The sequence below is a fragment of the Dermochelys coriacea genome, chromosome 1 (assembly GCF_009764565.3).
Source record: "Dermochelys coriacea isolate rDerCor1 chromosome 1, rDerCor1.pri.v4, whole genome shotgun sequence".
Lineage (NCBI taxonomy): Eukaryota > Metazoa > Chordata > Testudines > Dermochelyidae > Dermochelys > Dermochelys coriacea.
The window spans coordinates 331,900,670-331,926,275 of NC_050068.2; the positions used below are offsets into that span (position 1 = coordinate 331,900,670).

The 25,606-nt window shown below is 40.6% G+C and overlaps 1 protein-coding gene and 1 long non-coding RNA gene across 2 annotated transcripts in view; one reads left to right on the forward strand and one right to left on the reverse strand.

Moving 5' to 3' along the window:
- The first annotated feature begins 4,267 nt into the window (after nt 1-4,267).
- On the forward strand, nt 4,268-14,973 carry LOC119863214. Its single transcript, XR_005295528.2, has 3 exons — nt 4,268-4,423; nt 4,780-4,987; nt 14,630-14,973. It is a non-coding gene; the product is annotated as an uncharacterized LOC119863214 (long non-coding RNA).
- Nucleotides 14,974-17,486: 2,513 nt separating this feature from the next.
- The window catches only part of LOC119860119 (guanine nucleotide-binding protein G(t) subunit alpha-3-like), a 31,328-nt gene continuing 23,208 nt past the window's right edge, over nt 17,487-25,606 (reverse strand). The window contains 7 exon segments of the mRNA XM_038413433.1: nt 17,487-17,527; nt 17,530-17,562; nt 17,565-17,672; nt 19,257-19,413; nt 19,802-19,931; nt 21,940-21,971; nt 22,127-22,235. Of these exon segments, the coding sequence (XP_038269361.1) occupies nt 17,487-17,527; nt 17,530-17,562; nt 17,565-17,672; nt 19,257-19,413; nt 19,802-19,931; nt 21,940-21,971; nt 22,127-22,235 (610 nt within the window).

Below are 25,606 nucleotides of genomic sequence, written 5' to 3' on the forward strand. Positions count from 1 at the left end.
TTAAATATTCAGGGTAAATAAGCCAAATCCCCTGAGATGGGATATTAGATAGATGGGATCTGAGTTACCCAGGAAAGAATTTTCTGTAGTATCTGGCTGGTGAATCTTGCCCATATGCTCAGGGTTTAGCTGATTGCCATATTTGGGGTCGGGAAGGAATTTTGCTCCAGGGCAGATTGGAGAGGCCCTGGAGGTTTTTCGCCTTCCTCTGTAGCATGGGGCATGGTTGACTTGAGGGAGGCTTCTCTGCTCCTTGAAATCTTTAAACCATGATTTAAGGACTTCAATAGCTCAGACATAGGTGAGGTTTTTCATAGGAGTGGGTTGGTGAGATTCTGTGGCCTGCGCTGTGCAGGAGATCAGACTAGATGATCAGAATGGTCCTTTCTGACCTTAGTATCTATGAATCCATCTATGAATCTATGGCACCCACATCCCCTCCTCTCTGGTCTTCAATAGAGAAGCCCCAAATTACAGCCAGATTCCTTTAGTCAGTAACAAGTCTCAGGTGAAAGATAACACCCAGCACCCTCTGTCATGAACATTTCCTTAGTGGCTTTTCTCATTGATTAGATTTTAAAAATATATCACTAGATATCAATAATAACAGAGTCATGTCCCAGCCCTTCTCTGAGCAGGAGGGACTGGGATTCTCCAGAATCCCAGGCAAGCAGATGGGTAGGTCGGGAGGAGATTCATTTCATCAGCCCCGTTCCCTTTCCCACAATCCACAACCTCTCTGTAGATGCTCCATTGGTTTCAGGCTCCAAAGTCTAAGAGAGGATAGGCTGACACCACTACTTCCAGGAGTCCCTGCTAAGGTGGATCCATGCTTCAGTGGGAAAGAATCAGCATTAACTTACCAGCTAAAAGTCAAATGGGGCTGGTAGGGATGGAGTGGAAAACATGCATCACCCAAACTCCATCCCTACCAGCCCCATTTGACTTTTAGCTGGTAAGTTAATGTTGACTCTTTCCCACTGAAGCATGGACCCACCTTAGCAGGGACTCCTGGAAGTAGTGGTGACAGGTAGGCCCTATCATCATAGCTAGGGTGACCAGATAGCAAGTGTGAAAAATTGGGACAAAGACAATACATATAAGACACAGCCCCTATCTGAACAGTCCCAAAAATATCTGGACATCTGGTCACCCTAACCATGGCTGCATTGCCATCAGGGATCTAGATTTCTGACAGGAGTATGAAGGCATAGGGCAGAAGCTCCTGTGCTACCGCAGATGCTCGGATGTCAACGTGGATCTCAGGGAGCCAGCCTGTTCCATGAAAGGGGAAGCTCTGCCCTAAAACAATCTGGCAGAAACTGTGAGTCACAGTGTTTGCAGTCCCCTAGAGAGTAATAACCCACCCAGAGAAGGATTTATCACTCATTCATTCATAGTCTTCTGGGTCAAATCATTTGCTGCCAAATTTTGAAGGGTTGTCCGGACATTGACACTAATTGATGTCCCTGGTCCAAATTGCTGAGTAGAGCTGCTTGGAAAAAACGTTGTCAGAAACATTTTCAGAACATGAGTGACATCGAAATTGAAGGTCTTCATGAAATTGGGTCGATTTGCCGGAATTTGTTTTGGAAGAAAATCCTGGGGGGTTGAGGGAGGATGTTTGACAATGTCAAAATGGAATGTTTTGACATTTCCAGAACATAATGTTTCAATTTTTCATTTTGAAGCAACTTTTCATTAAATGAGACATTTAAAAAACTTAAATTGAAATGTTTTGATTTTTGTCAAAATGAAACGTAAATCAACCCAAAACGATATTTTGTAAAAATTTTCCTTTGTGGGGAATTATGAAATTTTCAGTTTTTGTTCTGGTTCAGAACAAAGCCAAATTTTTAGAATTGCAAAATCCTTCATGAAACGGAACTTCTGCCTCTACCCAGCTCTGCTGCTGAGAGAAATGCAAAATGTGAGGGCTAGACCATGCCTTCGTCTGCACTTGTACATGTATAATCAAATCCCTTCCGAAGCAACCAATGAGGAAGTCACCAGGTGTGGGACTTCACATAAAACTGTTTAGAAGCTGATGCTGTTAATTCCAGCTGGATTTAAGAATATGCTGAGCCACATTGCCTGTTGGTGCTGATTTCACAAGCAGGTTTGTTCATTAGTGATGAGGAATGCAGTATAAAGACAGATACTGATCACTGCACTGTGATAAGGCTTGAAGAGTGCAGAAGGTCGCCGTAGAAATATTCCTTCATACGGTTCCTGAAACCTGTAATAAAAACCTGCGTCTGTAAGAACAACTAACTTTGGTATTCTCTCTTAAAACTGAAACCACTAAAGGAAGGAGAGCCCTATGGGGACATGGACATTAACCCATCCTTTACAATGTCCATGGTTGCTATGTGTTTGTAAAACAGCAAGAGCAACAAAAAACAATAATAAGAATAAACCAGGCTAATAAGACACAGTTCTTGCCCAGCTTTTCTTGAGAGTTATCTACACTAGTGATAGTGTCTAAAAATTTTTGTTTATCCCTAGTAGGCACCCTAGTGAAGAGATCCAGCTACTGCCGTTGTTTTTTGTAATCTTGCTCAGAACAAGGATACCTGACCTGGTGCTTAAAATTAGTGGTGACTGGCTAAAAGTGGCTGGATTATATGAAGATTGACACTGGTGTTATCCAAGGTGGGGAAGAGAGCTGTCTGGAAAATTTCTAATGAAACTGATGATTCATTGAGCCCGACGTATTTTGTGTGAAACTTTTTGGATTTGATGAACTTTCAGGGAATCCCTGATTCCTTGCAGACTGCTGGGGACACTGCAGACCAGGGCAGACCCACAGGTTTGCTTCAGCATGGCTCTCTGGAGCTGCACTACCAGAGTCTCCTCGTGACCACTGCTGTTATGGGACCCCATGACCCAGCTTTGTAGGGCAGATAATGCAGCCCTTGCTTATATGGCCTTTGCTGGGAAATCTCATCAGGGCTGGGGGAGAATGATGTGGATCCTGATGGTCTTGTTCCAAAGGGCCACTAACTCTCAGCCCTCCTCCAAAATCCCAGCTCACTTAATGCTCCCGTGAGGCTCTGGGATTGGGATAGTGCCACGGAGGAGGCTGATCCCGTCCATGGGGGAGAAGGGAGAATCTCCTCTATATGAAGATTGGAGAGGGGCTTTATAGGGCCCCTTATGTTAATAGCAGTAATCGGAATTAGTGAGAAATATTCACATAAATAAAAAGTACAGCAGTAGGCAAGTTCTTGTCTAATCCTAGCTTTGACAGCCCATCTCCAGTGTTGTGTTTCCTAAATTTTAAAGAGCAGAGCCCTAAATAGAAATGTCTAAAATAAATGAAAGGTCCTGTCTCTTGAAAAGCCTGCCCCACCATTTGTGAACACAAAGTTTGGCTCTTTATTATAGGTTACTGGAAGCATGAGAAACTTAGCTGTATTTAAGAAAAGCCTTAAAAACATTTTAGGTCAAAAGCTGCATGTTGTGCATGTTACTAGGTTGACAGTTTCTTAACACTACTGTAATTTTCATGGTTACAGAAAATGATATTGTAGAGTTCAGAATGGTCTGGGAGAAAATATCTATTACAGCTGGCAGTTCCCCCCTCCCCCTCAAGAGCTCGGCATTGTATATATCAAGTGCAACCAGTAAAAAGATGGCACTTTTTTATCTTAAAAATGTGTCTACATTTTGACAAACCACTGGCTCTGACCCACCCCAGATGGCTGCTTGTTGGCTGTGACACTATACCCCATATTCTTCATAGAGATTTGCTTAGGATATGAATATGGCATAACTAAGATGTATTTTATGCAGGATGGGTCATGTGAGATATCGTTGGAAAGGTTATGATTTACTGAATACGATTATCCTCTTTGTATGTCTGTATCATTTTTGTATCTAAAGTTAGGAATGTTAACTATACATCTGTACTGCAAAAGTGTTTGCACTTGGGGAATGCCCACCGGACAAAATGTAATCAGTCTGGCTGACTAAATCTGGAAACAAGTCAATAGACCATTACAGAGAATAATAGGTCTTTGAAGATGCTGATCTCCCACCTTTCTGCATTGCAACAAACGGCCTTTGACTCAAGGCTGCAGGGTCATGTGATCACGTCACCTGGTACTAGACTCCATGATGGAATACCAGTATTTTTCCACCGGGGAGGGGGGAACCAGACTAGAAAACAAAGCGTTCTCACCATATGTAAAACCTATTTAAGCCATGAAGTGAGATAATCATGGTTTGTTCTTCACTGAATCCCTGCGCAGGAAGGCTGCTGTGAACCTCTAAGAAACAAAGACAAAGGGCGGGGAGAAGGACTGAACCCAGGCTGAAAAGTGTCTGGCCTGTGAAAGGAATACCTGGAGTTTTAAACTGTAAGCAAGAGCAGTTTGTCTTCAAGAAACTCTGTAAACTGCTTAAAACAACATTTAAGGTGAGAAATTACTGCTTGTAACCAGTTTCAAAGCTTATATCATGTTTTTGTTTTATTTGCTGGGTAATCTGCTTTGATCTGTTTGCTATGCCTTATAATCACTTAAAATCTATCTTTTGTAGTTAATAAACTTGTTTTTGTTTTCTCTAAAACCAGATTGTGGAATTCAGAACAGGCGGGGGGAAAGCTGTGCATATCTTCCTCCACATTGAGGGAGAGGGGTGAATTTCATAAGCTTACAAGACAGTACAATTTGGGGTTTGCACCTCAGAAGGGGTATGCACTTGAGTGCCAGGCAATTCCCTAGCTGAGTCTTCCCATGCAGAGCTGATTTCAGTGTCTGTGTCTTTTTGCAGGTGGGTGTATCCCTACCTGTATGTGGCTGGAGGAGTCTTGAGGGCCTGGCTCAGCAGGACTGGATAAGGGAGCCCAGGCTGGTGGAACCCCAGTACATCAGGTGGCATCTCAGAGTGTAATCTGTCACACTGGCTTCATTGTGATTCACCTTCCACGACAAGCTCTCCCCCAGACCAGCTCCGTGTGGAAGAGAATAGGGCTAACATGGTACTGTATTGGATTTTTCACCTTGAAGAAGAGCAACTAGTTCTTTTATACCCATTTTCTATATTCCCTAATGCAGCATTCAGATACTGCAGGGCATAGAAGGACCTTAATAGACAAAGATACCTGTTAATAATTTTTATACATAACAAGCAACCATATACTTGCCGTTTGAATGAACTTTATTTTAGAGTAAGGGAAACAATTAACTTAGGCTTGAGCCATTACACAAAGTAAAACTATTTCCCCATGTTTATTCCCCCGCTCCCCTACCCCCCCCCCACTGTTCCTCAGATGTTTTTGTCAACTGCTGGAAATGGCCCACCTTGATTATCACTACAAAAGGTTCCCCCTCCCGCTGGCTCTCCTGCTGGTAATAGCTCACCTTAATGATCACTCTCATTACAGTGTGTATGGTAACACCCATTGTTTCATGTTCTCTATGTATATAAATCTCCCCACTGTATTTTCCACTGAATGCATCCGATGAAGTGAGCTGTAGCTCATGAAAGCTTATGCTCAAATAAATTTGTTAGTCTCTAAGGTGCCACTAGTCCTCCTTTTCTTTTAACAACAAAAGTAACAGTCTCCTTGAGAGAGCACAGCGTGTGTCTCCTCTGTAACAGGCCTCATCCATTCTGCATGACAAGATGGCAAAAAGGCTATTGCTGCAGAGCAGACTCCTGGGAACCGTAAATGTTCAGTACAGATAAAGTATTATAGCAAAGTAGTACAGGAAAGTTAGAACAGTTGCTCACATGAATTAAGCTCAGGGCATATAGTCAGAATCTAATCCAAGCACTGGCTAATTACTTGCCTAGGATCTTTGAATTGATTTGTGCCAAATAGTGCCTTGATCCTAGGAGGGGGCACAGCAGTGGTAAGGAGTGCATAAAGACCCATGTGATGGTGGCCTGTGTAAGATCTTGGTGGGATTACAGTCCTTATGCCTAGGGGCTACTTTGTGCCTATTACTTGGGGACACATGGCACCTCCATAGGGGTTTGCCTAGCCAGGCACACTGGCCTATGAAGCTACATGCTTCTGATGTGGGTAACAGTCTGCATTCCATAAAGAGGTACGGCATTAGATGCACTGCACTATGGCCCCATGTGCTCTGGGAGGAATCCTGCCTCCTGCAGGAAAAATACCTTTGGATGTTCCTCTTGGAAAGTACTATGGAGCCTTACCCTCTCTGTGTCCTTCAGTTACTTACTGTGTGGAAAATGGGGCTGGGATTACTGACCTCCCTCCCTCACTAGACCTGTGTGAGAGTTAATGGGTTAATATTTGTACCGCACTTTGAAAACATAAAGTGCTAAGTATGCTGCAACTCCACTGAAGGTGATGGGTTTGCCTGAGATGTGACTCAGGAGAAAGACTTGGCTCAATAGCATGACATCTTTTTCCCTCCAGAGGCACCACCACCAAAGGGCAGAATCCAGCCTCCAAAACTGAAGAGTAGGGGAGTTTACTGTGCATGCCCAATCTCAAGGATCGGCGGTAGCCGTGTTAGTCTGTATCCACAAAAACAACAAGGAGTCCAGTGGCACCTTAAAGACTAACAGATTTATTTGGGCATAAGCTTTCGTGGGTAAAAAACTCACTTCTTCAGATGCATGGAGTGAAAATTACAGATACAGGCATAAATATATATTGGCACATGAAGAGAAGGGAGTTACCTTACAAGTGGAGAACCAATGTTAAAGGCCAATTTAGTCAGGGTGGATGTAGTCCACTCCCAATAATTGATGAGGAGGTGTCAATACCAAGAGAGGTGAAATTGCTTTTGTAGTGAGCCAGCCACTCCCAGTCCCTATTCAAACCCAAATTAATGTTGTTAAATTTGCAAATGAATTGTAGCTCTGCAGTTTCTCTTCAAAGTCTGTTTTTGAAGGATTTTTTTTGTGGAAGGATGGCTACTTTTCAATCTGTTGTTGAATGTCCAGGGAGATTGAAGTGTTCTCCTACTGGCTTTTGTATGTTACCATTCTTGATGTCTGATTTGTGTCAATTTATTCTTTTACATAGAGACTGTCCAGTTTGGCCAATGTACGTGGCAGAGTGGCATTGCTGGCACATGATGACATATATCACATTAGTAGATGTGCAGGTGAATGAGCCCCTAATGGTGTGGCTCATGTGGTTGGGTCCTCTGATGGTGTCGCTAGAGTAGATATGGGGACAGAGAAGTTCAACAGGGTTTGTTACAGGGATTGGTGTTTCTGTGGTGTGGTGTGTAGTTGCTGGTGAATATTTGCTTCAGGTTGGGGGGCTGTCTGTAAGCGAGGACTGGCCTGCCTCCTAAGATCTGTGAAAGTGAGGAATCATTTTCCAGGATAGATTGTTGATGATGTGCTGGAAAGGTTTTAGCTGGGGGCTGTACGTGATGGCCACTGGTATTCTGTTATTTTCCTTGTTGGGCCTGTCCTGTAGTAGGTGACTTCTGGGTACCCATCTCGCTCTCTCAATCTGTTCCCTCACTTCCCCAGGTGGGTATTGTAGTTTTAAGAATGCTTGATAAATATCTTGTAGGTGTTTGTCTCTGTCTAAGTGTTTGGAGCAAATTTGGTTGTATTTTAGGGCTTGGCTGTAGACAATGGATCGTGTGATGTGTCCTGAATGGAAGCTGGAGGCATGTAGGTAATACAAGAGCTGGGGGAAAAAGCCCAAGCTGAACCTTTAAAATTGGAACTGCTGCATGGTTTCACTGTAGCAGCACAGAAATGTTCATGAGGATACCTGTGTTTTAAAGGGGCACCTAGCTGGCAGGCTTTACTCATCTGAGGAAATTGAGGAACTAACAAGAGGAATCCATTACTGTGGAGGCTGGAAAATCTCATCTGGGATTTGTCTGTGACATTCACAGGTAGACCAGGCGAGAGAGAGATTTCCTAATAAACTCCTCCTCCAAGAGTGAGAGCTGATGTTTTTACTTAGCTCACATTTTTCAGACATGACAGTTCTTGGCTAATTCCAGATGGGAGCTTTTAGTTGCTTCCTTAGAATGGACTCTGGAGTTGCAAGTTTCTCTGCCATCAGCACATGTTTCAGAATTTGATATGAGATCTTTAAGTGAAAAAATGTGTAAAACTTGTTTGGTCCTAAAAAATATTCTCCAGAGTTACCAGATGTTCCAGTTCTTCAGAGATTCTTAATTTGGATAGGACACCAGCAAAAATTCATGCTCAAATCAACAAGATGCTGATGTGGCAAGGAGACATAGTGCAGCCACCTTACAGGCACCTTGGTGACACTGACAGCCCCAACTGACTGCCGGCCATTGAGGTCCCTAATACCACCTAACACCACCCCCTGTCATTTGGACTCATATTTCAGCCAGCTATGGACCAAATACCCGCTCTGGTTTGGTTTGGATGCTTTACAGCCATTTTTTTTACTCCATTTACTGGGTAGTCCAATACAGTGCTGGTGTGCTCAATTTATAAGGTGAGTTGTATTAGAAGGAGTATGTGGTGCCCATAATTGTAGTGCCCCAAACCATATTTCTAACAATCAGTGAGGAACTAGTAAAAACTTCACGAGAACTGCTTGTTTAACATTTTTCTTCTCCACTCCCGGTGTCCATTTTCAATCCCATGTAGTGTCAGATGGGAGGTGGGGTGCTAGATACATGGTCTGAGTTCTGCCCTGAGTGGACGCATGCTATCAACCCAGCTAGTATTAGTATTTGAATAGGGTCATAAGCCAAAAATCCTTCATGTCCATATATTAATAACTATAAACATGATGGCAGAAACTTATCAGGCTCCGGCTCCAACAGTGCTTCCTGTTCTGCTGGTTCCACTGTGTGCTGCTACCTTGGGTCATCCCAGACAGCTTCTCCAAATATGGACCTAGGATGTGCTGCAGCTGCTCTGAAGGCACAGCTTCCCTGGTGACTGGCCTCAGCATCAGGGTCACTTCTTGCCCTTCATCCATCAACTGATTCTCCTCTGGCACTGGGGAGTTATAAAGGTCCTGACCCTGCTCAGCTGATTGTCATTCACCTGTGTGGGCTCAGAGTTTGCTACGGTTGCCAGCATCCAGTCAAATTCCTCATCAAAGAGACAAGAAGACAGGGAGATCCCAGAGATGCCATTAGCATTCTTCACTTTGCAGTCCTGAGCCACTTAATTCACTCTCTGCATTGATTCCCCAAAGCCACCAGCTGCTCTGATGTAATCTGGACATTATGGTCAATTTTTTCAAAAGTGATCTCTGAGTGTCTCAAGTTGGGCACCTAAACACTGAGGCACATCAAATCAGAGGCCACTTCTCAAAATGTTATCCTTTCAAAGCAGCAAACCTGTTTCCTTTTTCTTTGCTTTCCTTTTCCTTTCCATTCAGTGTCACTTTGTTGGGTTTATACAAGCCACCATAATCACATGACTTCCAGCACAGGATAAAATGACTTTACATGGCAACATGCCTCTAGCACAGCATTAACATCTCGGCAGTAGGCAGAGTGAGATTAATGTCACAATTAGACAGTGGATGTTTTGATATCTTAACCTCCCAGGATTCAGTACACTTGTGACTCTGTATGGGCCCAGCTGGGTGTTTTGTTGTCCTAGACTAGCACTAGCTCCAAACTGCAAACCTCCTAGTTCAGGCATTAGCTGGGACCTTTCCGAAATAGGAGCTTTGCAGCTCTGGGAGCTAGTGCAGTGAGATTTTTCTATTTGTATCAACAGAGCCTTTCTGAGTAGAAGTAATAATGCTGGCATCAGGTAAATATCAAACTGTATCAGGCACGAATATTTTACAGGATCACTGGAAAAAAATCTAATAAGCTTAAATTCAGTAGGCACTCACATGGTCAAATAGATAAAATAAAATAAATAGAACCCCAGGTTGGAAAGTACTGGAACCTGATTCTGTGAAGACAGTGCACCTCCAGCATGGTGTTGAGTGCCCTCAAATCTTATTGAGTATCTAAGTGGAATTAAAGCTGTTTAGATCATGCAGCGTCAGGGTCTTTGATGAAGTGTGGTGTGAGAACCACTGCTCTCTGCTGGATGTGTTGTCAAAGCTATACACACATTTAAGACTGCCTCCAGAGTATGTTGTGTCTCCTACATGCAGGCTGACGTAAGGTTCGTCTACACAGCAAGCAGAAACCTGTGGCATCAAGTCTCAGAGCCTGGGTCTGCAGATTTGGGCTTGCAGGTCTTGTGCTACGGCACAAAAATGAGCAGAATAGACATTCAAGCTTGGACTGGTGCTCAGGCTCTGAAGCCTAGGGAAGAGGAGGGCTTCACAGCCTAAGCTTGAATGTCTACACAGCTGTTTTTTAGTGCCACACCATCAGCCCAAATCTGGATCTGTAGATCCAGGCTCTGAAACTTGCTGCCGCTTGCTTGCTTGCCACATAGATGTACGCAAAGAGAAAATGCATACAACTAACTAGAACTGTTAATCCTGTTCTACTAATCTCCCCTATGCAAACAGCAGAGTGTTAACCAGTGGATAATGTGTTGTCACTGGCTGTACACTCTACTGATGCAGAGAGAGCCATTGGGTAGCACTGCTTAGTGGCAAGCCAGTGGCTTTGGAGGTTCCCTTGCATGACTGCCTCCCATGCAGTGAGTCCTCAGCTGTTCACTGCATTTTGGGCTTTCTGTGTCTGTGTGGACAGCATCTGGCCCCCCATCCAAACACAGTCAGAAGCTTAGTGCTTAACCAGCTGAGCATGCTTAAATGCTTTCTAATATTTAAGTTTTCTTTCTAATGGACTCTGGACTACGTCAAGAATAAGAGGCTTTTGTGATATTCATTATCTCAACCTCAGAATCCATTTGATTCATGTGCAGGCCCTTCCTGCAGCAACCGCATCTCCCTTCTTCTCAGACATTATGGCTGGAGCAATATTTATAGAAGGCTTGTCAGCAATGGTATCCTACAAATGGCTTTAGGATGTAGCTGATTTGAACGTCAAGGGGTTTATTTTCCTCTCCCTGGGCACATGCAATCTTTTTATTGACAGTAATAAGACTAGTATGTCCCTTTGGACAGGAGAATAGACTGCAGAGTCTTTAATTCAATTTAGTAGATAAAGAATTTATTTTTACAGAAGAGTGGCTGATTCACAGGTCTAGAGGGAATGTGACCTTTTGAGACTCTATATTTGAGATTTGACATCAATTATTTGCTCCTAGGCTAGGAGCAATGTAAAAAAAACTGTGTGTAATCTCAGAGGATGAAAATGTTCTTTGTGTCTTTCTCTAGTGACCTCTTTGGCCCTCATCCAGCAATGCACTTAAGAACATGTAGTTCCACTGACTACAGTGGGATTGCTCAGATGCTTAAACACCTGCGTAAGTGTTTCCCTGAAGTGGGGCCTTTGTGTACAGTGGTGGCAGGTTATTTAGCAGGAAATATTCCATCCTGTGAGATACAGTACTGCATAATTATGTGCATCACAGGGTAGATTACTTCTTTCTCAGAAGCATCTTTCAACTGGCAAGTGTCAGAGACAAGATGGATTGCTAGCCTGTTCTGCTATTGTAATTGCTTGGTAGGACCAGAAGGGGGCTGATCCTGCCCTTCTGTTGTGGGAGGACAGTTGATGTGATGCAAAGTGAATGGGAATGGAGGAAGATGAGGGAAGTAAAAGCAAAACAAAAGATTGGAGAGATGAAAGGATAAAGGCTAGGAGAAACCTAGTAAAATAAAAATCAGTGAATAAATACGTCTTTTGTGTCATTAAACTGTCCCTTACCACTGTTCAGTGGTCCCAAATTCATGTGCATAGAAATTTCACATGTATCTTTGTTTCATAAAAGACAAAAGTGGTCAAGTTTATATATCATTATTTTTAATCATATGATTAAAGATACTTTTAATCAGTGTCAGACATAAAAAGTAGAATCTTACCCACTCTTTCTTTAGTCTTAGTTTTATAAGACGATAAAACCCTCTCCTATCTATCTTGAAGGTTAATGTACAGTACTGCATCTTCATATCCATAATTTAGCAAAGGGATGAAGCATATGGTACATCAATTTTACTTACTTCATACGCTGATATGAAAACAGCACAAAATGCAAACTGTACAATGCAAACTGTACGATGTGGGGGAGGGATAGCTCAGTGGTTTGAGCATTGGCATGCTAAACCCAGGGTTGTGAATTCAATCCTTGAAGGGGCCATTTAGGGATCTGGAGCAAAAATTGGCAATTGGTCCTGCTTTGAGCAGGGGGTTGGACTAGATGATCTCCTGAGGTCCCTTCCAACTCTGATATTCTATGGTCTCAGTAATCCTTTACAAAGACTTTGACCTGGATTTCCAGTTTCATTCAGCAAGTAAAAGTGATGTAAATGTGCATTTCTGACTCAAAAGATTTCAAACTCTTGGACACTGACTTACAAACAAGGCGGGGTGGCTCATAGGGGTGCCCATTCAACATCACAGCAGCTTTAAAAAGAGATCACAAGGGTGGCGCCCTCTTCAGGCTCTGCTTCAGCAAAGGTTCACTGCAGATTGTGAGTCTCCTACACCTGCTGAAACTCTACTAGAGGAGACCATGGGTGCTTAGTCTTGACCTAACTCTGCTTTCATTGAATGCTCCCAATGGTAAAATTGCCACATTCCTGGGTGCATTTGTAAATATGTGAACATAAACAAGAAATCACTGTGTATTGTATTTCACCTGAAAGATGCAATGAAAGGCTATTTCTATCCTGGCAGAGTGAAATTGCACTTTCTTTTTTATTCCTTTTGTTTTGCACAATTCTATTATTTCACTGTACTTGTGACACCAACATGATTGAAAAGCAAATGCATACTACATTTAGGTGTTAAAAAAAGTATCCATTTAATAAGGTTTGTAGTGCTGTTGTAGCGATCTGAGTCCTAGGATATGAGAGAAACAAGGTGAGTGAGGTAATCTCTCTTATTGGATCAACTTCTGTGGGTGACAGTGACAAGCTTTCGACTACACAGAGCTGTTCTTTAAAGCTGTGTAGCTCGAAAGCTCATCCCTTTAACCAATAGAAGTTGGTCCAATAAAATATATTACCTCACCCACCTTTTTCTGTCCAATAATAACAGTAATAATAAACTAAACTCTCCCATTTAGTTGTGAGGAGGGCAAAGGGAGAGGGTGATGTGAAAGAATATATATGTTAGAGCTAGTGGCTTTTACCACTTCTTTTCTTTAGATTCTTTCAGCTTGTTGATTTTCACATAAAAATGAAAATACAAATGAATAGTCTGTAAGGAGAAAAATAATCTGCAAAATCTTTTTTTGGTCTGAATTTCAATGGTAAACAGGTCTTGCTACTATTGGGTAACAGCAGTAACATGATTTAGTGATTAGGACACTAGCCTACCAATCAGGAGACCTGGCGTCTATCCTCAATTCTGCCACAGGCCTGCTCTTTGACCTTGACCTAGTCACTACATCTGTCTGTGCATCAGTTTTGAAAAGTAGTACGAAATGAAAAGAAGTGTGTGTGTGTGTGTGTGTGTACACACACACGCACACACATATAAAGGACATTTTTCTTATGTATGTGTCTCTGCTGATACAGCATTCCAGAACTTAGCTGAAACAACTTCAGGGTTGTGTAAACCATGAAACCTGGTCTGTGTGTCTGGTCTATGTGCATAGCAGGATGAAGCAGAGTGTCATGAGGGAATTCTTAACTTCAGGTGCTCCCCAAGACAAACTGATCAGTAAAAACCCAAGGCCACAAAAACAGACCAGTTCTTAGAACTAACAATAGTTCTAATAGAACTAACAATCTAACAAGTTCTAACAATTTGAGGGAGCCAGGAGGATTAACAGTGGAGAATAAATGATAAAAGTAAATAGATAAAAGTAAGTTTTAGTAGATTAAACAAAATGCATTACTTAGGTTAGTTATTATGATTTATGCATAAAATGTTTATCCCTGGGTCTAGAATGGATAGGTACACAGATGAGGTAACGGAGTCTGCTTAGAACAGAAGAAAAAAGATAGGTCATTGACAATAGGAAAGTGGAGAAAACATAGGGGAAGAACATAGCAAAGACCAGAGATTTGGGAAAAGTTGCCCTGTTCCCAAGAGAGGATCAATTACTTTTATTGTCTTATCTGTTTTTCCATGCATATGTAACTAATAGGTGGTATAGCACTGTCTTAAAACATACAAAATAAAGGCTAAGTCTAAATTGGAGTGAATCTCATTTGTCACCCAACAAACCATAATATTTTTATTGTAAAGTGCTTTGAGATCCATGGATGAAAAAGTTCTATGTAAGATGTTGGCATTAAAGTTATAAAGGTTTGTTTTTTTTGCCCTTGAAGTCCATGTGGAGCAAGATCAGTCCCTTGTATAATAACTTACTGAAGTCAGACAATGGATGGCAATTCAGATTGCAATGATTTCTTGTAAATAACAGTACCTTGATGGAGGATTTAATGGTAAATATAATCTCTATTACAATTCAATTATATCCATTCTCATGCCCAGTAATTTTGGAGAGTATCTACTCAGCAACATTTAGCCACTGTGTGCATGTATGGGCATACAAAATATATAAATTATATTACTGTGTTGCTTGAATGGCATTGCATATTATTGGACTGGGAGCATGAACTGTGTGTCTAGGAGGAATTATGTCTAATCCATTTTTATTTATTGTTCCATTACAGACACTTGTAGCTGCACAGAACTGATAATGAAGTTTACCCATGAAGTTATGACATATATTCTAAAAGGAGAAAAATGGTGTCAGCATGCCCCCATGTGGTTGTAGACTCCTATACACAGTACCAGAGAGAGACTACTGTTTGCTCACTATTCGGGAGAGATTTAGAGGCAAATCAATCAATTCAGCATCAAATCCAAATAAAGTTCATGGAGATTTAGTGGTTTTTCTTTAAATAATTCTGCTGCCCTGTTTCACTGAAAAATGAAATGAATATATGGAAGTGCTTTCCCCCAAAATCTTACTATCTCAAGTGTATTGTGCAAATGTTTAATGGTCATTTATTTTCATGAGGCTTGAGACAAACTGAAAGGGATCCCTGGGGCCTTTCCTTGTTTTGCTGATATAATTTTTGCTGTTCTCACTTAGAATTTTAGGTGCACTTTGTTTTAATTGGGATTTCTGGAAAAAAAAAAACCCAACAGTTCTACAGGCAGATGTCAGAACCATGATATGATGCTCTGTAAATTTTAGTAGGTACCATTTGATATGGCTAGTATTCGTGTTTGCTGGCTCTGTGTGCTGTTCAAGAAGTGTAATATATTACAAAGTAATCAATTATATTAATTATGTTTCTTTAAAAAAAAAGAAAAGAAAGCAATTGAGAAATCAGGAATTAGAAGGGAGTGGATGGTTCTCAGCACCTCATAGGACTGGGCCCATAATGAATTTCCTCTTATGATAACTTTAAGCAAGTTGATGAGTTTGCTTAGTTGGCAGAATTTGTGAAAATATCAGGTTTTGTGAAAATTTGTGAAAAATATCAGGCAAATATTCCTGAGGGAAAAACTGGTCATTTTACAGGCATAGTTTTGATTCTGGCGTACAACAGACACTGCCCTTTCTGACAGCTGAGATCAGAAGAAGTGCTTCTCTTAAAAGTAATTAGATTTGCATTTTTGGGAGCATTAGAATATTTTTGGTATTGGGCCTTCAATGCTGAAGCTCATTCCTGTTGCTGGCTTGCAAGATCTCAAGTTTAAGAACAAATAAATTGCCATTCTCGATCAGAGCAATGGGTCTAGAAGCCTAGAATCCTGTCTCTGAGAGGGGCCAACACCAGATGCTTCAGAGGATGCAGCATAAAACCCCAGAGTGTGCAATTTACATTTGTTGACCTTCAGGGCACAGTGTAAGGTCCATTCATTTGCTCATGCTCTTGCTCGAAGTGGTGTGAACAATATCATAAATAATGCATGGGTTTCCCAATTAATAGGGATGGTTTAAAAAAGGTTTTGCCTTGCATTATACCATCATGGCATCCAGAAATTAATTTTGATGCTGCCAGTCTTAACAGGGTTCATTTTAAAAGTGATCTGTTGATTTAAAATCAACCCAAGGCCTTGGCATTTAATACACATTACTGAAAATACAAATAATGAATAAATCAAGTAAAGGGCTGCAATTCAGAAGTTAATAGAAACACAGATATTAGGGATGGCAGACCCTACTATATTTGGTCATCTTGTGTAATGCAAGACTGTCCACTACACTCAATTTTCTAGTGTTTTGTTCAGTTTAGTTTTAAAAGACCCAAGTGAGAGACTATATGCAGTGTAATCGTGTTACTGTTAAGAAGATTTTCCTGAAACTAGGACTAAAATTTTCCTTTCTTAATTTTATTCCACTAATCCTACATTTAAATCCTCTCCCTCTTTGGTGTTCGCCCCCTTCATATATTTATAGACTGTTCTCTATACCTCTTAACTTTCTGCACATATATAGAACTTTCAGTCTTCCAAGATAGCAGCTATCACACTATGATAAGTGGTTTAACATAAACTCATATTTTAGCAGTTACAAAGAAAGATTTGCAGTTTATCCTTAAGGGATGTACTGTAAGGTATATCTCTAATTCTGTTCTACCACATATCAATGATATTTCCAAAAATTGGATGCCTCATGCTTCCAATATTACATTTTTTTCAAATTCTGTATATAGCTCTTGCATAAATTGTTTATGTATGTATGACAGGTTTCAGAGTAGCAGTCGTGTTAGTCTGTATTCGCAAAAAGAAAAGGAGTACTTGTGGCACCTTAGAGACTAACAAATTTATTAGAGCATAAGCTTTCGTGCATCCGATGAAGTGAGCTGTAGCTCATGAAAGCTTATGCTCTAATAAATTTGTTAGTCTCTAAGGTGCCACAAGTACTCCTTTTCTTTTTATGTATGTATGTATTTATACATATATATTCATAAACTTTGTGTCATAAGCCAACTAAATACAACAATCTAAATTCCATTGGGGCATGTTATTCTATATTTGCATAAAAATGTTGAATTAATGCAACATAATTTTGAACCATCAATATAACATGAAAACAAAAGAAAACTGAACTGAAATGATTGGGTAATATTTAGAGGTAATTTTTTTAAGTATTAAGGTTTTCTTAACCTAAAAACCCTCAGCACAATCCTTCCTGCATATTGTCTTTCACTCTTCCCCACTTTCCCCCCCTCACTGAAGAATACAGGAGTTATCTTGAGAAGTGCTGATCACCTTTAACCATATGGGATTTTAGTGGGAAACTCCTACTGACTCCATAAGAGGTCTGGGAGCACAGAATCTCTCAACATCAAGGATCATATAATCTCATGACTCTCCTTATACAGGAGTCTTTGTTCTACAAACGCAAACTACATCCAAGTTATAAAGTTACATCTAACCAAAGAGCAGCTGACAGCACTTTCTCTTTCCTCTCATTTGTTCCACCACAACCCACACTGCAGGATAAAGAGGAGGTGGAGAAGAGAGGGAGGTAGAGGGAAAAAGAGAGGCTGGGGCTGAGGGAGCAAATGGTTAGAAGAGCCCACAGTCTTTCAGGTTTTCTTTGATTATGATGTTACTGCATTGAAAACAAACTTGATGTTCTGGTGTCTGTGGCGCAGGTCATATGTGAATATATCTCCTTGTCTTCTTTCTTTAAATTCAAGCCTAGGAACTGCTTCTGGATGTAATTTCCCACATCTTCAAATGTGTTTTGTGCTAATTGGAGACAACAGTGGATGAAATAAACATTTTTCCTCAAAGGCTTCATAGCTGCTGATAACAAACAATTTTGTCAGGAAGATAACTTGAGGCACCCACGGCTTGAAAAATTCTGAAACTAAGCTGAGCACCAAAATTCATATTTCATCATATAAATAATTGGTCTGGTTTTGGGACTTGGCAAAAGGAGGAAAGCACTAAGTATGAGAAACAGAGGAAGACATGAGAAAATAGTAGAACAAAAATGGAAAGGAAGAAAAGAGTTGAAAATAGAAAAGAAAGGACTGGCAGAAAGGAAGGTGAGAAGAGGAAGGAGTAAAAAAAGGGAAGAAAAAGCAAGAAAACCACATAAACCTCAAATTTCAAAATTGACTAGCAATTTTGGATGGCCAACTTGAGATACCTTAAAGGGGCTTGATTTTCAGAAAGTGCCGAGAACCCATCTTCTGAAAATTAGGCCCCTTTAAAAGGTGTCTCTAGTTGGGCACTCAAAATTGCTAGACCCTTCTGAAACAGTCTGGAAAATTGAGCTGTTTTTCTGCTGGCAAAAGAGTTGGGGGACTTGGCAAAGGGAAGAGAGCAGTAAGTGGGAGAAACAGGAAGAGATTAGAAAATAGCAGGACAAAGATGGAAAGGAAGAAAAGAGTTGAAAATAGAAACGAAAAGGCTTGCAGGAAGGCAGGCAAGAAGAAGAAAGAGGAAAAAGATCAAGAAAAAGCAAGAAAGCCAAATGGGTCTAAGGATGCAATATTTGTTTCTTTATGTAATTTTCCTGCATTCTATTTGTCCTTCCCTAACAGAAAGAAGGATCCTGGAAGGAGGTTCAGGGGATCCACTTTAAGCCAAAGGCAGAATGTGGAGGAGAAAACTTTTGGCTGATTGCTGCCTGAAGACAATGGTGGGCCTAAGTCATGTTTATGCAAAGCCACATCCTAAGCCGGTATCAGCATAGCTCCATTGGATCTGGCCCATATTGTTTCACTGGTTGGCCTCAGTTTTCAAAATTGAGTATCAATTTTGGGTAGCCAACTTGAGACACCTTTAAGGGGCCTGAATTTCAGAAAGTGCTGGAGAACCAATATTTTGAAAATCCGGGCCACTGTGAAAGGTATTCCAAGTTGGGCACTCAAAATTACTAGTCACTTTTGAAAATTTGGGCCTTAATGTACGTATTAGGATAACAGTCTGGAGCATGACACTGTTTTTCTACTAGTGCAGGATAATGTGACTTTATATGTTCTGCTGTACCAGCCTGTAACAATGACTTTTTTCTATATCCATAGAAATTATAACCTCCAAAAAGGACCGGCATTCACACATTTTACAGTATATCTTTATGTAATGCAGAAAAAATGAGCGAGATTCAGGCCTGGTGTAAGTAGGTGAAACTCCATTGATTTCAATGGCATTGCACCTGCTTATGTTGGTTCTGATTTGGTCCGATGTGTATTAGTATAGCATCCACACAGAATTATGATAACATAGTGCGGGTTTGTCCTAATAACCTTCTGACAGCTCTCGACAGCTTTGCCTATGCTGTCAGATTTTAATGTATTTTTCATCTTGAAACCTACAACTTACCATCATAGTCTGGAAAGCAGACACTGAGATTAGCTTTTGTTATTTTTTTTCTTGGAAGAGGTCCTTTTTTATTTAGAAACAGCACAATGGAGGTGGTAGCAAAGTACTTTTGATTACAGATACTGTTGAACAGGTGAAGGCTTTCATGCATTGTGTTCTGTTAAAATGCAAAAAGTGTCGATTAGAAGCTGACAGCATCCATCGCCTTGTGTTACTTGTACTCTGATGTGCTCTTCTCTCAATATACCAGTATAGTGTGTTAACCATTAAAAGAAGGCTATTAGGAAAAGGAAAGGGAACATAAGAATGACTATATTGGGTCAGATCAAAGGTCCATCTAGCCCAGTATCCTGTCTTCCGACAATGGCCAATGTCAGGTGCCCCAGAAGGAATGAACAGAACAGGTAATCATCAAGTGCCCCATCCCCTGTCGCTCATTCCCAGCTTCTGGCAAACAGGGGAAGGGAAGGTTTCTTATGTACCATCAGAGAACATATTAAATCTTCACAACTCACAAGAGGTTTTTTTTTTCCCTTCTGACTTACCACATTTTCATCTTCTGCCAGGATCATGTCATAGGCACTGAGTGCAGCACAAAATATGATTCAAGTAACTCCTTCAAAGCAGTGAATCCACTTTTTTCTCTCTGATCGCTGTACACCCATGTCAAACATTCTGGGCAGAAAAAAATAACATGCATACTGTGTGTAACAGTAGATAATTGAAGACACACTCACACCTGCAAAGTACACAAAGTAACTAGAGATGATGGATATTGTAATACGTAGCTGGCTCAAGCCTTGGGTGGGCACTATTCTCCTTCTCCCTTGGGGAAGCCAAGCAGACCTGCATTTTTTCTTCCAAATGTATATTGAGGATCCAGTACAAACCAAAGCCCTACTTCTCCAAGGAGCGATGGGTGGCTGACCCCATGTATTCATGCAGAGCTCCAGTTAAGTCACTAGGGCTCCGCAAAGGTGAAGGAACCCATCCACCCAGAGCTTGGTGCAGGAGTGGACGTTAAATTTTCCATTGAAACGAATGGGGGAGGGAGCCCTTTGTAATAGGCACAGACAGGGAGCCTCCCTAACCTTTTTTAAAAAAGCAACGCAAATCCATTATCATTTTCTTTGTTTAATTCTTGTACATGTGGAGAACTGGCAGATTGAGCAATAGAAAACATAGGATTAAGGGGAAGCCAGTCACTGGTTGACCTAGCAATAGCAATTAAGGCTCAGATTTTTAAAGGTATTTACATATTGCTGCGCTCAGCATCACAATGCCTAACTGATTTAGGATTCAAAAATCTAATTTTTAAAAGGGATTTAGTCACTTAGGAGCCTTTGATCATTGAGCTGAGCTATGAGGTACTAGTATATTTTTAATATGAACCCTTTCAAAAATTGTTTAATTGGAAGTATGGGTGTGTTGGCAGGGAGATGTTTTACTCTGTGTCTGGAAAAGACCTTAGTTGGAAGCAGCCATGGCCAATTTTCAAGCATAAGGCATAATTATGACAGCTGGTCATAAATTTTTCATCAATGTTTTTTCAATGAAAAATGCAGTTTCTTCAAAATCAAAATTTTCTATGGAAAATTTTTGACTTTGCTAGTTTTTTAAATTTTTTCTCAATGGAGAAAATCGAAGTGGAGTCAACTCAAATTAAAACATATAAATTTGTCAAATTGAAACATTTTGTTTTGGGACCATTTGACATTAATCTGGATTTGCCTAAATTACTCACAAGAGTTGTAGTTGATGTGACTCATGCCCCCATTCTTCCTTATGAGCTGGGCTCCCTGGCTGGACTACATCTCTAATGGTGCCCTGCTGTTGGACTGTCAGGGTGCATCATGAGAATCCCATCACAGTGGTGGGAGATGGAGTCCAGCCCATAGAGGAGAATGGGGGGGAATAAAGCACCCAAACTATGAGGAAGCGGGGGAGTTGTGGAGGTGTCAGTTAGATACTGAACAAAACTGAAACTAAATATTGTGATTTGGTTCAACAAACTGAAATGAAACATTGAAGATTTCAAAATGTTGGACCATTTAGTTTTGATCAATATTTTTCAGAACTTTTGTTCCAAGAAAACAAATGTTGAAGTATTGGAATTTCACATGGGACAGAAATTCCAATTTTTGACCCACACTAATAATTTTCAATGCCAGTGCAAATCATAGTTCTTCTTGCTGTAAAAAAAAAGAAGAAGAAAGAAAGTAGATGCAAATCCATAATAGTAAAATGTTTGCATGCTGTTAAAATCATTTAGGTAACCAAATTGCACAGGAGTCACAAGCCACCATGCAGGTGGCACAGCATGAAACCTGATTCTTGGACATTTGCAAATGTAAAGATGCCCTGTTAGGTCTCTGATGCTGCAATCCATACGCAGACAGGAAGACGGGGAACTTATGAGGAAATTCCTCAGGGATCTCTTAAAAATCATTTCATTATGAACTTAAATTTGGTAAGTTCACAACATAGTATTTTGCTTCTTTCAGTTATGAACTGTTAAATAAGTAATAGAGTGTTCAAAGATGCCACAACTGAGTTATTAATATACCAGCCTTTTTGTATAAGTAACATCCAGAGGAATCAGCCTTTTGTAATTATTTTTTCAACCTTTACAAAGAGCTTGAAATGTGACAGACCCACCAAGAAGCATCAGAGTGGTTTACACCTGAAATTCATATCTTTGAAGGAAAACTGAGTCTCAATAATTCCAGGTTTCAGAGTAGCAGCCGTGTTAGTCTGTATTCACAAAAAGAAAAGGAGTACTTGTGGCACCTTAGAGACTAACAAATTTATTTGAGCATAAGCTTTCGTGAGCTACACCTCACTTCATGCATCAGAGGTGCCACAACTACTCCTTTTCTTTTTTCAATAATTCCAGTTGTTTTCACTCGTGAACACAGAACATCTTGGTAGTTGGGAACATATCCAGGAGCTGTCGGCCTGTCCAGATCATTAAGATAGCTAAAGAAATTGAACAGAGTTTAGTAATCCGTGAATCAAAGGAGATTTCTGATACCAATAAAATGGAGTGTTTTTTCCCCAATATAAATGGGCCTGTGTTTACTTCTCTTTCTCTTCCACACCTGTAAAGTGGGAGAAACTCCACTGAAATCAATGGAGTTATACTTGTGTCAAAGTGTTTATTTGGACTCATTCTACTCTCACATACAGTCTGGTGTCCCATAGGTTTCAATGGGGATCTGCCCTCAGAAGTAAGAAAAGAATTTAGCTCCATGCATTTAACATCTGCTGGAAAACTTCAACTCCAGCATATCTTTAATCTTCCTCAAGAATGCTAAGAAAGCACAAATCAGAAAGGTAGTTTGTCTAGTTAACTTAGTTCAATCAAGTAGAAGTTTCCATCATGACAAAATCCCTCTGATAGAAGGAGATCTTCCAGGAAACTGAGCATCAGACAATGTTGCCAGGTTGTTGCTATAATATCTTTCCTCTTCTAAATGGAATAATGTCATAATGAGTGAACATAATGGTTCAGAAGAATTCACAACTAAGGTTCATTTCCCTGCACATGCATGAATTTACAAGTTGAAGGTCCAGGAATGTGTGTGTCTTCTTTATTATTAATTACTACTGTTGATTCACATTTATATTATAGTAGCACAGGGAGGCCTTAACCCAAGTTGGGGGCCCATTTTGTTAATATCCTCACAACACCCCTGTGAATTGGGGAGTACTATCCCCATTCTACCAAGGGGTAAACTGAGGCACAGAAGTTTAAATGTCTTGCCTGGAATCACACAGGAGATCTGTGGCAGAGCCAGGGATTGAACCAGATCTCATGAGTCTTGAGTGCATTGACCATCCTGAAGCTCACCCTTCTCCTATCTCTTTTAACTTCAAGTAAAGGTTTAGAAATGGCTCATCAGTAACCCAACTCCCTAACATGTAAAGATTCCCTCCATTAAGAAGTTAAAAGCTAACATAAAGAGAGTTATGAACCAGCAACAAAAAGGAAGGCAAGAACTTTTTTGGCTATAAGTATATTGACTCTTACAATTGATATCTAAATAGCAAACAAAATGTAAAAGCAAAATACATCAGTTTTGATATGTGGTTTCACTATGGTGTCATCATCTTCAGACCTCTGGGATATCTCTGAGCTGGCACTTTTACAGTGATTTGTTTATCAAAGGCAAACAATGAATGTAGCCCAAATGGAAGTCTCTCTGATGTTTGTTAGGCTTTGTGCTTTTTTCATCTCTCACACAAGGTTTAGTCTGTGTGGGATGTGCCTATGTACAGTTCAGCTAATTGGACAACTACAAAAGCAAACATCGCAACTCACCATCCTAATCTGGCAATGCTTAACGTACCTGAAAATTTAAAAAGTGCAAGTGCTGGGATTTTCCAGTCCTTGCAGATTAGTAAACAAATGGGATTTTCATATTGCAAACTGAATAGACCTCACAGAAGAAGGAAGGAGTACTTCAGCTCAGCTGAGCATTTCAATGTCAGCCTGTTATGTATGTCCAGCAGAAATGGCTAATCTATTATTTTAAAATTGCCATCTAATCTTGTTCATTGGGTCTAAATTCCTGTTCTCTGAGCACGGGTCCTAGCAGCTACTCTAGCTAGAGGTCAGTTTGTGGGAGTCAGGAGCCATGGCAGTCTTCGCTATGTATAAAAGTAGTAAAGCACACGTGTATATGCTAGTCAGTATACACACACCTTGGGTCTTCTTAAACACGAAAACAAAAACAAGCCAGAGGCATTAAGTGCTAGTTCTGTCATTCCATAGGTCAGGCTGCAACTGAATTTCTATTATAACCCTAATTTTTCCCCTGTTACCCTGACCTTAAATTTGGATAAATTGTGTCTGATTCCAAGATAAAAAATTTCAGCCAAATTTGAACTGATTTGGACAAGGAATTTCTAAATTATGATACCCTAAACATAGAGATGGTCTCCAGAGTTCAAGAAGTTTAAGAAAAAACAAACAAACAAACAATAAAAATACCAGAAAGAAGGAGAATGTCCAAACTTACTGGACTCACCTAACAAAAAAGTTCAAAGATCAGTTAATGAAACTCTTGGGGCCAGATCCTCAGCAGGTGTAAATTGGAGTACCTCCATAGAAATGAGTGGAGCTGAATTACATCATCTGAGGAAGTGTCTTTTATTATTTGTATTACAATAGCATTTAGGGGCCACAGTCATGGATCAGGACCCCATCATGCTAGGCCCTGAACAAAACACAGAACAAAAAGATGATCCTTACTCCAAAGCACTTACAATCTAAATAGTTTTAAAAGCAATTTAAGTGCAATGTTAGAATCGCTAGTTGGCTCCAGTAGGCTTTAAACTGACCATGAGAGCTTTGAATGCAATGGCAAAACTCACTTTCACTTTAACGGTACAGGATCAGGGTCCAAAGCAGGGATTGTCAACCTTTGGCACGCGGCCCATCAAGGAAATCCACTGGAGGGCTGGGATGGTTTGTTTACCTGCAGCGTCCACAGGTTTGGCCGATTGCAGCTCCCACTGGCTGCAGTTCACCGTTCCAGGCCAATGGGGTCTGCGGGAAGCGGCGTGGGCCAAGGGATGTGCTGGCCGCCACTTCCCGCAGCCCCCATTGGCCTGGAACAGCAAACCACGGCCAGTGGGAGCTGCAATCAGCCAAACCTGCAGACGCTGCAGGTAAACAAACCATTCCAGCCTGCCAGCAGATTTCCTTGAAGGGCCGCATGCCAAAGGTTGCCAATCCCTGGTCTAAAGGTCTGATTTTCAAAGGTATTTAGGTGCCTAAAGATGCACATTGGTATCTAGTGGTATTTTAAAAGTATCCATTATCTCTTCATCATTTACCACTCTTGTGTCTTCCACACATTTTTATCAACAATGATTTTCTGTTTACTTCCTGATCATTGATGAAAATCTTAACTAGCATCTGGCCTATGTGGTTTATTGAAAATAGTGTTAAAATTACAAGCTATCAGTTTAAGTTTGCAAGGGGTTTGAAGGGAAGTGTGTGACCTGAGTCTTTCAGAGTCAGTCTCCGAGAGCCAGACTAGAGTAAGGTGGGATGAGTTATGCCTCTCTAGTTTCTCACTGTTTTTGGTTCTTTGTGTTATGGTTCTGGATTTTAAGAAATAAATTAGTGTTACATTCCAACTGCAACCTTCCAGAAAGAGTATTTTTATACAATTTCTCTGATTGAATGCTATGAACATAATAGTCTAGTACCAACCCCAGGGAAACCCCACTAGAAAACACTCCCTTTCAGTGATGATTTCCCATTGATAGCTACTTTGAAATCTGTCCGTTAGCCATTCTTAATCCATGTAATTGAGATTGTATAGTACTAATTCTTT